This window comes from Melanostigma gelatinosum (assembly GCF_949748355.1).
Source record: "Melanostigma gelatinosum genome assembly, chromosome: 13".
NCBI classification, from domain to species: Eukaryota; Metazoa; Chordata; class Actinopteri; order Perciformes; family Zoarcidae; genus Melanostigma; species Melanostigma gelatinosum.
This window is the reverse complement of record NC_136646.1, coordinates 19,610,794-19,626,520: the sequence shown is the minus strand read 5'-3', so window position 1 is coordinate 19,626,520 and position 15,727 is coordinate 19,610,794. Positions and strand designations below refer to the sequence as shown.

At 40.6% G+C, this 15,727-nt stretch overlaps 1 protein-coding gene across 1 annotated transcript; it reads right to left on the bottom strand.

Annotated features, from left to right (window-relative positions):
* Nucleotides 1-538: 538 nt before the first annotated feature.
* xpo6 (exportin 6) lies at nt 539-15,674 on the bottom strand. Its single transcript, XM_079281343.1, has 24 exons — nt 14,902-15,674; nt 13,794-13,884; nt 13,466-13,578; nt 12,758-12,955; nt 11,942-12,101; nt 11,560-11,637; nt 10,856-11,384; nt 10,447-10,573; nt 10,236-10,345; nt 10,027-10,135; nt 9,762-9,854; nt 6,313-6,382; nt 6,056-6,215; nt 5,528-5,620; nt 4,998-5,142; nt 4,335-4,484; nt 3,965-4,154; nt 3,713-3,868; nt 3,405-3,519; nt 3,146-3,317; nt 2,736-2,897; nt 2,508-2,606; nt 1,748-1,978; nt 539-1,247 (listed from the first exon to the last, which is right to left on the bottom strand). The coding sequence occupies exons 1-24, from the start codon at nt 14,902-14,904 to the stop codon at nt 1,146-1,148; spliced, it is 3,456 nt and encodes a 1,151-aa protein (XP_079137469.1). The 5' UTR covers nt 14,905-15,674; the 3' UTR covers nt 539-1,145.
* Nucleotides 15,675-15,727: the final 53 nt, after the last annotated feature.

Below are 15,727 nucleotides of genomic sequence, written 5' to 3'. Positions count from 1 at the left end.
CTCAGCATCAAGATGAACAACAGCGGTGGAGATGGTAAAACATCTTGACATCTAAATCCATGGCTAGACAGCAACACACACCAACATTAAAGCTCCAGTCCTCACCGAGGTCAAACTATAGAAAAGCTGGTGCAACTTTTAATATTGAGTTTGTGGATGTGTTATAGATCTGTGAAGATGTTCAATTGTTCTTTCTGTGCTGATTCTTCTTATCTTCAGCATACTACGTCCTCAGACAGCATTTGTCACATGTCGCAGATTAAACCCGCTGTCGATGCTTCATATCTTTCGAAGGCTTTAGCAATTCTGAAAATTGAAATCTGCTCTGCATTATCCATTAGTTCTGTGAAAACTCAAACCAACAGTTTGATTATCGGTGCATGTGTTCTAAAAATGAATCCAGAAAAAATGTAGATGTAATTAAGTTAAAAGGGATTTTAAAAAGTCACTGACAAGTGTAAAGCGAAACAGTGTAAACATACAGAAAAGTCTGAAATCTCTTTATACAGCCATTATTCTTCAAGCAATACTGTGACAACACTGCAAAAGTTGGGCACATAGATCAATATAAATATGAAGTAATCAATACCTGAATTTTTACTAAAAAAGCACTTTATTAATCAAGCAAGTTGTCTCTTTATCAGAATGGAATGATATGAAAGATCTTAAGTTGAGAATCTGTCTCCTTTGGAGATGAAAAAGTTGAAGGCAAAATGAATAAAAGCAGACATTTTAAAAACTCAAAATGAGTTGAAAGTGCTCAGTCAGTCCCAGCCCAGCTTTGTCGCCGACTCGTGGGAAAGAAGGCCTGGCTCAGACTGCTCCGGGTCTGGGCAAAAGCCAACGGCAGACCAGGTTTCATTTCTTGCCAAAATATCATTGGCAACACATTAGGAGGGCGCTGTATTTATATAAAAAAAAAAAAAATTTGATGCGCCAACCTTCAACAGTAGAAATCAAAGAAATACATCAGCAGCATTCTCAACCTCCAATTTCTCAACAATACAATGCGTGTTGTTCCTTCCTATTGCTTTGAATAGCTGGAGCAATGCTGGATTGGAGAAGGAGTGTTGGGCAAAGTGGTCAGCACAGGCAGTCCTTGAAGATCAGAGTTGATGTATGGAGTGGTTCGAGCAGTCATTGTGCTATAGCTTGATGGTGCCAGTCGGCAGGCTACTATTACACAGTCTGTAGTAGCGAAGGTCATTCACCAGTCGCTGCACGCTTTGAGTGAACGAAGGCAAGTCCTTGAGAAAGGAGAGAGAAGTTGAACAGGAAAATCAATTTACACAAGTTGATGATGTCTGAAGTGCAAAGAAGAAGAAATCAACATTCAACACAAGACGCAAATGGAAATGTACCGGTGCTAAGGTTGAGACGTCACCCATTGGTTTGTGCACTACAGTTTTGAAGCCCCGAGCTCGGCATTTTGGCCGTCGCCATCTTGTTTTTTTGCAACCAGAAGTGACACGAGAGGGTGGATCCAAGTACAACCGAATGCTGAATAACCCATTTTTAGGCGACCACAACGACCATCATTTACTTTTATGAACTAACATCACACTGTGAAAGGCCCCAGACCGGCCATCAATGTAGTCGTGACCCGTCAATCACAAGGTAGCCCCGCCCTAAAACAGAACCTGCTTTATTGTCTATTTTACTCTAAATGGACCATGATTTACTCAATGAACATTGTATGAACACAATGTTGATGAAAAAAATATACAATTTGAATAATAGATCGTACCCGTTCAAGCTTGAAGTTGCGTGCTAGAACACCTCGTTGGCCGGAGTCCACACCCTGGCAGCCATTGAGGAACTCTGGCATGAAGGCCGAGTAGAAGGCATCAAAGTCGACGGAGGCCATGTTGTAAATAGCGAGGGTGATTTCCTCCTGAAGAAGGTCGTGACTTTTGTGAAGAAGGACCTGCAGCAGCACATTGATGAAGTGCAAGAGCATCGAGGTCCGGAAAAGCTTCTAAAGTAAAGTAATGACAATGGTTATAAGCGCTCACTGTTGGTTTTAATAAATAACAGTGTGTAGGTACAGGTCTTAATCGAAACAGTTGAATCCTTTCATCACGGACATATTGTGCGAGAGTTTGGTTTAATTCTTTCCATGGGTTCGGCGATTTTGTGCAGGGCAGACAGATAGACCGGGCCCATTCACTGCTGCTCATAATTGGCAGATATTTATTAATATTTATGTTCGTTTATTTTCTTGCATTATATCTGAAACATCTTAGAGATTCAACCATATCGTAAAATACTTCCTATAGTAATAACAGGAAAGAGAACAAAGGCCACACTGATCTGAGCTCTGCCACTATGTTCTCAGCCATACATATATATACGTATACATATATATCAATAAGTTTCCCCTTGAGAACAATCTGCAGACTGGTAAAAGAGAATGAGTGAAATTCAGAATTTGAATGTGAGTGAACTCCGTTCCATGACATCTTCACCTCTAAAAACAAAGACACCGACGTAAAAGCTCAACTTACTCTGTGATACAACTTGTGTTTGCTGTTCAGTGACTCCAAATAACAGAGATTCTGCTTGAAGATGTGGATGTCAGGCTGCAGGAAAGACTGTCCAAAAGCCTGTTCAAGACATTTCAGCGAAAGTCAGGAAATGAAGTGGATAGGTTTAACAACAACTTTATCCATCAGCTGTGGTACAATTAGCTCATTTCATAATTCGAAATAATTACAACACATGTGTACACACACCTGCATGGCAGCTGTGAACTGGGCCTCGTTCTCCATGGTATCTTCAGTAGCTCCTCTTTGGACACTTGTTAAGACTGACGTTTTAAAGAAGTACCTCCAGTTTTGGTGAAGTATTTGGTATAGCAGCTCAAACATCTCTGCCTTGACATCTGGGGAAGACCGCTATCAACAACAAGAGAATAAATGACCAACTATTGTCCAGGATATTCGATGAACGCCCAAAAAAACAAATACATTGAGAAATGACATCATAATAAAGTACATTTTTTCCCACTGACCAATTATATCTTTGTTACACTTGGTACATTTTGTAGGATATCCAAGTGACAGTAATAACATTACTTTTAGGTGCTGGCAGGCTAATCAAGCCAACAAAATAAAACTCCAGAATGAATCTTCATGCAACTGACCTCAGCCACAACCGGGTAAACCTGCTCCATGCACAAGGAGAGGATGTTGGGTAGGAAGGGCTTGAAAGCTTGACCGGGCTCTTGCACGACCACCTGTAGGATTTTCAGGAACTTCTGTACCACTCTACACCCTGCACTGCCCTCTTGCAAGATACTGGCTGCCAGCTGTTCCCTGGAGCACATACAAAGGGACATTACATGAATGAGTGTTAATAGTGATATCAGCACCTCTATTCATCTAGACAGGGTGCAATACTACCTGGTGAACATGCTGAGGAAAGTGTGGATGATCTGTCCCGTGAAGGCAACACCCATCTGGACTCGCAAAGCCTGAAATAGCGTCAAGAAGAAGGCCAGCATCTCATCCGTCACATCTGGGAACGAGGAGTGAGAATTCAAAATTTAGTAATATCTCTACACGTTTACCCAGGTACAATGCCCACGGGGATAGGCCTCAGTCCCCTGTGACTGGACAAGTAACTCGAGAAAAGTGAGGGAATCATCGTGTTTGATCGTCGTCATACTGTGATGAAATTATTAACACAACCTGTAGATGGAGACACTGACCTGGCTGCTGAATAAACACTGGGAAAAGGCTGAGGGACACTTGGACAGACTCCTGAAGACTCTGGTAACAGATCTGACGTGATTTGGTGGATTCCCCAGAGATGCTGTCCACTAGATCTCTCAGCACAGGCAGGGTCTGATGTATCACTGCTTTCACTGGAGTAGAAAAAGGATGGTCAGAAGAAGGTTTAGAGCAGGTAAAAATAATGGTAAGAATGACAAAACAAAAGAAAGAGAAAGAAAGATACTGACTGTTATCCAGATCGGGTTGCCGGGGAGTAACGTTCACTGTCCTTCCTATTCCCTTAAACTCTCGAGTGAGCGCTGCCAACAGGCTGGCATGGTTGCTGGAGCGCGTTTGCCACTGCTGCTCACTCTCTGGTAAATTCGGCCACGGGAGGAGCAGCATGTTGGACAAAATCCTACATACCAACATGTGAGCCTGTATACACACGAACATACAAAGAGTAATTACTTCAATTCCACTTCTATTAAGCACATTTTAAGAACTTCAAACTCCGAGGAAAAGAAAACTCATGAGCTAAATTCAAAGTTGCAAATCTGAATAAATCCTTTAAAATGATCGCAACATATATGCAAAACAAAAGCAACAAACATTTACCTCTTGGGGAAGTCTGCGGGTCTGATGTTCTGCAGTAATGAGGTTGAAGATGTTCCGAACAGCTGGCAAAGTGACCAAAAACACAGGCCGCACTGTAGAGGTTATGGAAACCATCAGATGGCATGCTGAGAGCAGCAACTTTTCAGGTACCTGGAAATAAAGACAAACCATTTGGTTCCAACACTCTCCATGTCGTTTCACTATCTCAGCCAAATCCTTAACATCTTCCTCCCCCTGTTTTCAAAAAATGACTTGCTTGCATTGTTAACATCACACAGTAGGTGGAAAGGAGCTTTAAAAACAATGCAATTCTATCGCACTAATTACTCAGCTATGTACAAGATGTGAATGAATGAAATTGCCCCATTTTATCATAATAACACTTGAGCAAAGGGAATATTAAGCAAAAGTACCAGATGCATAAGGCTGAAAAAGAACATAATAAGAAGCTGGGCAAAAGGTTTTAAGTGTTGGTTAATATTCCTCTTATTATATTTCCTCCTTGATGAACCACTCAACATGAAACTATCAATTTGTTTTGTTCAAGTACCCATGAACTGCACTTTGTTTTATTGGACCGAAAAATCTATTTGAATGGCTTTATTGATCCAAATAAGAGATTCTGCATAAATGATATTGAAGCATTAGCATGAGGCAAGCTACCTTTGCTGTGATGAGTGGGCTACTGGCATCTATTGTAGATGTGATGAGGTTCATGAACTGGCTCTGGTTTTGAGTGTGGACCTCACTGTAGAACTGTGCAAGCCAATGAGAGTAGGCTTGCAAAGCAGCAAGGGCCTGTGCATGTCTGCAATAAATAAAACACACAGAGTTAGAACACGATTATACGATGAACTCAATGAAACAAACTTACTTCTTCTTTTTCAGCTTAACCTAAAATGACTTGTGGTATGTTCAGCATATGGTTGTATTATATTGTGCGAACAGCCAGAGCTGCTGTTCAGCGGCTTTTGTTAATGTGGGGAAAACATCTGCAAGTGTCTAAATGTATGCTTATATATATTTAAACACTCCATTCACCTATTATTTTGTCAGTTACATAGAGCATTTGATAACAGCACAGTGTCGTCTTGTTATTTGTAATAAAAACAGTTTTAAACAACTGTTCTCATATTCAAATAGTGTGACATGTACCGGTATGTCGGCTTTTGCTTTAAACGCGTGATACTCACACGTCAGTGAGGTCCGGCTTGAGCACAGAAGGCACAGCGGTCTCCAGGTCATAAAGGCTGGTCTGAGAGCCGTAGCAAGTCACCTCGACCAACCTAGAAAAAGGAACAAATGGTGAGAATTTCCTCTTTAACAGCGTAACAGTCAACAGGAAACCAACCACCACCACTTATTATTAGTAAATGTATACCACTTGGCATACTATGAAAAACAATGAATACATTTTAACATTAAACAACTTAAACAAACCGCCAAATGCATTAAAAGATGTATTAATATAGACTGTAGAATATGTTAAACGATTAATCGCTATTAAGTTAACTGTTGACTATTTTGATAACCGATTAATTGATTTCAGTCATAAAAATAAAGTCAAAATTCTCTGATTCCAGCTTCTTAAATGTGAATATTTTATAGTTTGTTTACTCTTCTACGAGAGTAAATTGGATGTCTGTGTACTACTAGAAACACATTAAAATATAAACTCATGAATCACTTATTAATGTTTTGAAGAGTATTGGAGCACAGACCTCTCCACCACTGCCAAGGCGTCATTGAAACGTGCAGCAAAAACCTCCCCAATGAAATGCTCAGCCAGGCGCCCCACAGCCTGAAGTAGAGAGCTGAGGTCCCTGAGAGAACAATGAAGTCGACGGCAATCGTTCTCTGCCGAGATATTCAGCCTCCGACCTGGAAGAAGGACAACGGGATAAGATCATCAAAATCATTTTACGATGTTTAATTAGTGTCACCCAATGCGAATGCATCTCAAAAAACAAATACTTACTTGTGCCAGAGGTGACAATAAACTGCTGCAAACCCAGGTATACGTCCAGATTATCTTGGAGGACTGGAAACTAGAGAGAAAAGAGGAATAAGGATGAGGCTGCTACTGATAAATCAGATCAATAGCCATGTGAAAATATTCTGTTTCTTTTGTATATTCTTTAATTGCGACAGTACACTATATACATACAAACAGCATGGAATGGACAGTCTTTTAACCTCAGAACTCAAGACATAACTTATTTTGGAGAAACTGGTTCCAACCAATAACTCATGGAATAATAACTGAATTCAATTTTTAGTTTTATGAAGAACTAAGATTAGGGCTGGGCGATAAATCGATTTAATCGATTAATTCGAATGTGTGCTTTAAGGCGATGTGTTTTATTGAAAATCGAGAAAATCGCCCCCACCCCTTTTTCCCGTAGTAGAGTGCGCGCGCATTGTTTACAAACTAAAACAATGGCGGCCAGCAGCTTCACTGCTGCCGCCGCCACCTCACAAAAACAACCCAGCATTTTGGAGACATTCACCAACTGTACTCCGCATGAGAAGAAGAGTGCCCGGTGGAAAGCCATCACGGATGCAGTCGCGATGTATATCGCAAAAGATATGGTGCCCATATACACCGTGGAAAAGCCGGGGTTTATTCACCGTCTCAAAGCTTTGGACCCCAGGTACGTGCTACCAAGCCGTAAACATTTTTCTGACGTTGCCTTGCCTCGGCTGTACAATAGTACACGCCAAAGGATCTCTGCGGAGCTGGAGGGGATGTCATTCTACTCCGCAACAACTGACCTGTGGTCCAGCAGGTTGACCCAGACACCGATCCACTTGACTGGTGGAAGCGTCACCAACTTAACTTTCCAAGGCTAAGTACTTTAGCAAAGAAATACCTCTCTGTGCCAGCTACAAGTGCCCCCTCTGAGAGGCTTTTCAGTGTGTGGGGGGGGGCATTGTTACATGCCACCGTGCATGCCTGAAGCCAGAGGTAGTAGACAGGCTTGTCTTCCTGGCAAAAAATATTTAGAAAAAACATGCACTACTGTTTAATACTGTTGGTTATGTTGTGAATGCACTTGATTTTGTTTACATGCACTTATTTACTGTGCAAAATATGTTATGTTGATGTTAGATCAGATGTTGCACTTTTGAAAATGTGAATGTTAAAGGGTCATATACATTTTATTTCATGCTGTGTTTGTATCAGTGTATTCAGTTAGAAAAGCTTACTGTAAAAAGTTACATTTGCACAGTTGTTTACAATGGAAGGCTACTATTTAATGCCATTTAATGTTATGTTTAATTTAATTTTATATTTAAATGATTCAGGCAAACAAAAGAGTGACCAAATACTTTTTGTATACTACAGGCACCTTTCTACAATGTTCAGGTTTTGTTTGCACTTTATTTTTATCAACCTACTTGGGAAAATCATCACAAAATAAAAGAAAAAATTGTTTTCAACAGCTTCTGTCATCTGCAAAAAATTTTGGGGGAAAAAAATCGATTTAAATCGTGAATCGGATTTTTTGTAAAAAAATCGGAGATTTTTTTTTTAGGCCATATCGCCCAGCCCTAACTAAGATGTATAATTACTATTACGCATTCACTGTTAAAGGTGCGTTGTGTGCTTGCGACGTTGTTTTACCAGTGAAAATGTTTTTGAAAGGCTGAATGGAAGCAAATACGGATTGAAGCAGGATATTTCTTTAGATTAAAACACGTTTTGAAATGATTACATCCATCTTCTTTTGATACATTTTGAGTTTTGAACTGAAGGCTGAAACAGCGACACACACCGCAACGGAGGAAGTGCTCGCTGAGATGTGCGGTGATCTTTTAATAACCAACATACAGAACACGTTTATAGATTCTGCATTTCTAAGGGCATAGAGACAAGAGATGAACAGAGACACGACAGCGATAGGGCAGGTCACCTATCAGCTGTCATCACACGAAGCAGATGAACGATTTTGAAATGTTATAAAACGGTTGATCATGACCTCATCCACAGCAGTACATTGCTTTGTTCCCGTGCTGGTACTCCTGCCTGCTCCTCCAAACTGGAGAGGGTGTCGACTAGTGGTGTAACGGATCACGGATCGATCCGTGATCCGTTCGGATCACCCCTCACGGTTCGGGTCACTCGTGAACCGCAGATCAATCAAGTATTTTTTTTCTTTTTACACTTTAATCATCAATGTAATACAGTTTTACTGCTGCTGTTCCTTTTCAAGTAACAAGTCCCCGAATATCAATGCAAAGTGTCAGTGAACAGATATAAAGCAGTAGTGCGTTCACGTGAACGGAGCAGGTTAGAAGCATTTAACGGTGAAAAAAATGCTTGAGCCACGCTACGAAATCCACTCACGCACCCACTTTAGTGTGAAGCTGTTCCAGGCCTCTATGAAAAGGAAAATACTGTAGAGACTGCTTTCACCACGGCGGAGTGGAGATTCATACTCGGTGCTGTAGACACGCCCCCTCTGTGAGAGTCACACAGACACACACCTGGGGCAGGTGCAGAAGTATCAGAGTGGAAGCTAGACGGGCCCAATAATATTCCAGTCACCACAGAAAGGTTGACCCTCTCCCCAGACAATGGAGATATTCGCACCTTTTTGAAAATAATGTCACAGTAATGGTAAACATTATTTCAGTGTATTTGAATGACATAACCTAACAGGAAGTAAACATAGACCCAAGTTGTTGCCGAGCAGTTCAGTTCAGTGTAAACAGTGGAAGCTCACTGGCTGTTTCTTTCTTTCAGTATTGATCAAAGGACGAGGATATCAACATACCTCATGTTGCACTTAAACTTAAGGCAAGGCAAGTTTATTTGTATAGCACATTTCAACAACAAGGTAATTCAAAGTGCTTCACATAAAACCATTAAAAGCATCAAAACATAAGGCAAAAGAAAAGGAGATTTAAAAACAATTAAAGAAACTTAACAGAATTCTTGAATGTATTATTTTTATTTATTTATTTCATTTTGTTTCAAATTGGTCATCTTCAATATTTGTTTTCATGTAAGACTACAGCCCAAATTTCTTTGCTTTAAGTGTTCTTGAAGTTCTTTAATTAATAAATGGAAAGCAAATGGAAAATGGAAAGTTATATTTGTCTCCTCCCCTTTTCTTTGTTGATCCGAAAAATGATCCAAACCGTGACTCCTGAACCGTGATCTGAACCGAACCGTGAGGTTTGTGATCCGTTACACCCCTAGTGTCGACCCCAATCTACCATTGGTAAAATACTGGCTATGGATAAGTACCTCTCGCAGACACCAAACATATTAAGAACTCAGCAAAGAGAGAAGTAGATGCACTCCTGCAGCTTATGTGCACCTTTAAGTGGACTTCATTCAAGTGTTGACTTGAATGAAGTCCACTTAAAGATGCTTAAACACCGAATGTCAAGGTGACACCAGAAATGATCTCTTACCAAAGTAGTGAATGCATGGGATGGGAGCAGCTCCATCACCTTGGCAACCACCTCCAGACTCTGACGCAGGTACCTTTGCCACTCGGTCTGTTGCTATAGTTACCAAACGAAAAGAACATGCAGACTCTGAAGCGGAGGTAAAAGCCTTTAAGGAGATTAATATGCTAATAATAATATTATCTTTTATTATTGAGTTATTGTAGAGATACACAGGACATACGTAATAAGTACAACTGATGGTGAAATATGTGTAAATTAATCTTACGTCATCATCCAGAGTCTCATCGTCCAGCTCTTCTAACTGGGCCTGATTGTATCGGAACTGAATGCGATTCAGAACTTCCCTTAACAGAAGCACTAAGGCATCTTTGTACCTGTCCAACCAAACACAAATATATTAAAACGAGCACTTTTTAAACAAAAGTAACAACACATTAGGCATTTTATACACTCGATTGCATATGAGCGACTTACCTATTTAGAACACTTTCTCTGTCAGCGAGTCTGCTTTTGATTTTGGTCGTTAGAAAATCCAAAAAGACACTCCATATATCCAAACAGGCAAAGTAGCCTTCATGGGTCGGCTGTTGAACCAATGAGAAGCAGGTATTGTAATCTGTCAAAACTATGTTTCAAGAAACCTGCAGAAATCAACAACCAACTGCATTGACACAATTATCGTTACCTGGTTGAAGGTGTACTTGAAAAGCAGGCCAAGAAACTCTACAATTGGAAACTGAGGATTGGACTCAATTCGTCTCAAGTGAACACTGACAAACAGGCGCAGAAAATCTGTGAACTTTTCCAAGTAACTGCAAGATGAAAGAGAAAACATTTACCAAACAAAACATTAAAGTCAACAAAAACTGCATATAGTATATGCGGGTTGATAGGAATATAATTTCTTCAATCAAGGCTAGGCGCCCACATCGTGACAATGCAGCTTGTTTGTCAGCACATACTGCAAGACCACTCATTAGCTTTGAGTACATAAAAAGTAAATATGACCAATTGCAGACCTCATGGTGACATTGTCATGATATAATACACTCGTATGCACACATATCAGTGTTAACCAATGGATTGAGGCATACCTCTCATCGAGTTCTTGCAGGCGGTTCTTGACTGTATGAGCGTTATTCTCTCGTGTCAGCCTCTGCAGGAGAAAGAAGGTCTGCTGGAACATGCGCAACAGGTACTCTTCAAAATCCATTGGTACACAGTTCTTTGACACAAGCTCATTGACACAGGTCATGGCGTAGACACCGAGCCGGGCACGGTCCCCCTTGGTGCCTTCACTTTGCTGCCCGTTTCGCCCTCCTCCATTCGATGCTGGCGGCACCGTCCCAGGATTAAGCTGACCGTTCGAGCAGGAGTTTGAGGAGATGAAGGATCCTGGCTTGGCCTTTGTCCGAAGATCACATCCAAAACGTGCAAAATGAAAAATGGATGCCAGCAGGGTGGGTGTGATGCTTGTGGACAGAGGGATCCAGCTGAACAGGTGAGCCAAACACTCCAAAACAAGACAACAGAGCTGCTGACTCTCATTGTCCAATGCTGCCATGGGCTGGCAAAGCAGCTTTGAGTACTGACTGCCTTGAAACAAACTGCCCAGCAATTCCACTGATGGATGGAAGAGACAAGAAACGGTCTGGTTAACACACAACAAACTACTCGATAAAATGCTTGCAGACGTCAATGTTAGAAAAAACAAATAAGCAATAACTATTCAATGATTATCACCACTTTACAAGCACGTCTTTGCAGTTATATCTTACTAAAAGGACCATTCACTCACCACTTTCCCCTGAGGTGGGCGAGGGAGGAGGGGTGGAAGCTATGACACTGTGTTTGTCCCAATAGGTCTCCAGAATACCTGAAAAACAAGACGTGACAAGAATTCAATTATCGAGATATACTGAAGGTTTTCAACCAAAACATTTGTTCTGACTGGCAGCCTGAGTTCAGTTCAAATTCAAATCTCATTTCTGTAGATTCTGAAAATTAGATTTGCTTTCAGGCTATCCTTTACATCCTTTGCACTGTTAACTCAGACTTCAGTTACATACACTCATGTGTGCATGTAACAACCAGTAGTTCCGACCTACCAGCAACTACAACCGGGATGAAATGTACATTTGGAAATCACTTTTGCACTAAGTATTAAAGGTTTTTCTCACCCGTCAAGAGTCCAAGCACTGTCGGTACCTGCTCCAGCAGAAGTTTACGCAACTCATCTTTCCTGGAAACACTCAGGTCTTCTCGAGGACACGCAAGTTCCTCCGATGTGGTTTTCAACATCACCAACCCCAATGAAGCCAGAGCCGGGGACTGGATCATCTGTGGTTTACAAGAGGTTAACAGACAATAGCTCTATCAATAAAGATTACTGAATTATATTTTGTTAATACTTTACACATTACCAAACACTAAAGGTAGAACATTCACAATACATTGCGACCATATATCCACTAGACCTGTCCAATCAGCTGTGATTTTACCCTTAGGACAGCCCTTTCTTGGAAGGAAGAGGGACCTCCAATGTGGACTGTTTTCTTTTTAAATTGAATCAATGTAATCCATTCATCACTGTTCTCTGGAGCAATACTACAATGTTGTAGAATTTATTGTAGGTCATAATATAGCTTTTTGCACTTGTTCACGTCCAGCCACATGCTCACAACATACATTGACTACTTTCTTTTTGGGAGACTGTAAAGAATACATTCTTCCAAACTCCCGGGGTTAAATAAAAAGAAAGTAAAGTTGAAAAAGTTTGAAAAAATGTGACAGATGTGCAGACAGGCAAAGGGGCACTTATTTAGAGCATCTTCCCATAATCAGAGAACAATTGTTTAGTCCAACAGAAGCTATGATTTTGTAGTCTTGTTGTTATTATGTATCTTCTGTGTCTTTATCAACTTTTGTTAAGTATTGAAGAAGATATCAAAAAGCAACTATTGACTGATGATTGAAGCGACAGCAGCAGGGCTTACCTGAAGGGTGTTTGTAAAGAAATCATGGTAAAACATTGGCCAGTCCTGGCGACCAATGTCCACAATGACTTTGCACAGTTTGTTACGGATGAAATAGGGCACAGATTTGTGCTGTGCAAGTAGGAGTTTGGGCAGACAGCTGCGAATCTCCATCTTGTCTTGTGAAGCAACACCGATCCACATCTTGTTCACCAGGTTCTGAAAGTAAAAGAGAACAATCAGCTGTCAAAGCTGTGTCTGAAAGAGATGTTTATACAGACAATATTTTACAACAGTTCTCAATATTATGTGTAATCAGTAACTCCTTTGAGTAATGATTCATTTATGAATAAATAAATGTTTTTAACACAATAGTGCTCACTGAAAAACATTTTTACAAACACTTTCCACTACAAACCTTATGCTGCAAATGAAACACCTTCATTTAAGCATATACTTATCTCAGATATGCATTAAAGGTGAAAGTTTGTCATTGGGGATGTTTTGTCGTTCAGCCCATGCAACATGTATTACACATTATTTTTAGCAAACTTTTTTTTAGCAGAATTAAAGAAATGAGGAAACAAGAACAGTATGAAAAAAAAAAATGTTCTCAGCACTGCAAAACAATCTCTGTGTACTCTCCTTTTTTCAAAGTATAAAAACCTCAAAGGGACTCTAGGCAGTACTCGTAACTGAAAATGTGCATCTCCCACCGCAAGGACTTACTTCAAATACTGTGAGGCTGTACATCATTACATACTCATTCCGAGTATTGGAGAGAAAAAACAAGCAGTGACGCCACGCTCCCGTCTGCTGTGCAAAGTTATTCAGCAGCTCTTCTGCAGAAAAAAGGAAGTAGGCATGACAGAGGTACACGACAATGAAGTAGCTCACTTACAGACGCACTGAAAGTAATGCGCCACAGTACAGGAAGTGTATAAAAAGTGATGCAAGAGATACTTTTAATAGAAAGCAAATAACTTCAGGTCACATTAAACACTCTACAGTGACGACTAAACCTATATAATGTCACAGTATACGGCAGTACACTTACCTATTTCTCTCTTTCGCTCATTGGTTGTGCAGCTGTGAAAGAACTCAGTCATAAGGCTCTCCAGTGCACGCAGCGATGACTCCTCTGAAGCCTATTGGATAATAAAAAAAGGTTCAATACAAAACGCACATTTAGACCATCTATTTGACAATATGCAAAATCCAAACTACTGTATTTTTGTCATAATCATCTATCCATTAGCATTACAAAAATCCGTCTGTTTGACAGATACAATTCAGTGGTGTGCTTGTCATTCAGTATACATGCACAGCAGATGCCCGACTAAAGACCAATCATAAGCCACTCAAAACACCTCTCCATGAACTAGAAATGCATTACCATTCAAGTATCTTACATATCTCATATTTATTATGCATTAAGCTGTAGTAAAAGCTCTCATCAATTAATTTGTCGACAAAGAATGACATGTTGCCCTGTTGTCTGATTTGAGGAGGAAACATGATTGATGTTCGTGCTTGCAGCCTTATCTACCATCTTGCTCAGGTGGGTCACCCTTAGATCCAGTGAGTTCGAAATTTACATACGCTCGTAAAGATTAGTTCAGCATTGAGGATTGCATGAGAATGCCAGTATTAGTCATACAGGTCTTATCTAACGTTAGTTGTAATCTCAACACTTGCATTATATCAATACCAGCCTCTGGTAGGTGGGAGAAGTAGGGCCCTGCCCAGCATAAACGAGATAGCAAATTTATATTTGAAAGAGCAGCTCTTGTGGCAGGCAGGTCTGAATTCCTCAAATAAGCCACAACTTGCCGAGGCTCAACACTACTCGCAGCAAATGTTCCGTTTTGCAAGATGGGCGTCTTGTACCTTGAAATGGCTTAGCGAGCTGTCACATCCCGTGAAATAACGTTACCTGGCCTCTCACAGACCGTTATATGGCACGGAGGACAGTAATACATACATTCATACACTATTAACTACACGTAAAGACATTTGAATACACTACAAACACAACTTTGAATATTCCTGTTCAAATATATGACTCGAACCCTTAAGCACCCACGTTAGCTAGTAGCAAGTAAGACAGGACGACAACGTGAATAACTAGCTTAGGTAAATAACACGCTTACAATGATACTTACCATGTTTAGTTGGCTCAGATGCTTTCTTCAGTTTACTTGTTCTCGGATTAATTACAGTAAGAAGACAACATGAGCTCTGTGGCTCGTCAATTCTGTAGCTAACGTTAGCTAAGGTGTTGCTGGCTAACGTAACCGCAGAGGGGGCTCATCATGGTCTGGTCTCCGAGGTCGATTCTCAACACACAACGAGCTAACGTTAGATAGCAACGGCTCTTGTTGACTTCACTTACAATCACGTTAAGACTTACTTAATTTTACCTTGCTCGATTAAAACGCGTTTTCGCTACAGTTACTAAATTAACGTCAGGCTTAAGACTGAATCATCCATCTCGTGGTGGTCAGTTGTCTGCATTGTCGTCTTAATTCCGTTTACCGTTCAGTTAAATATGCAATCTCGTTTTTGCGGAACATCTGACGCTAGCTAACACCGGCTCCAGCACCGGAGAAACGTGCAACGATAATTAGCTTTCTGTGTCAAACGGTTCGAAGCTAAGTTACCCAGCTGCTAACGCTGCAGCGGATGGCTAACTCGCTAGCTCCTCTAGAAGGATGAAGACATACTTTTCGTTAGCTTGCTAGCTGTCAAACAGACATTATTCTATGGCTGTTGGTCACGACAACTTGCCTTTACCGTTTGTAATTTCAAAGCGGGTGAATATGCACACTTAAGTTATACATCTGACACAAAATAAAATTATAGAAAATATATAATACTACGCGCGCTTGTTCCTGTTATTCCCCTTCTCAATGCTTAGGGCGGCTCAAGAATACAGCTAGCGTGCTGGTTACAGGGTTTGCTTCGCAACTTCCTCTTTAGCTGCAAAAA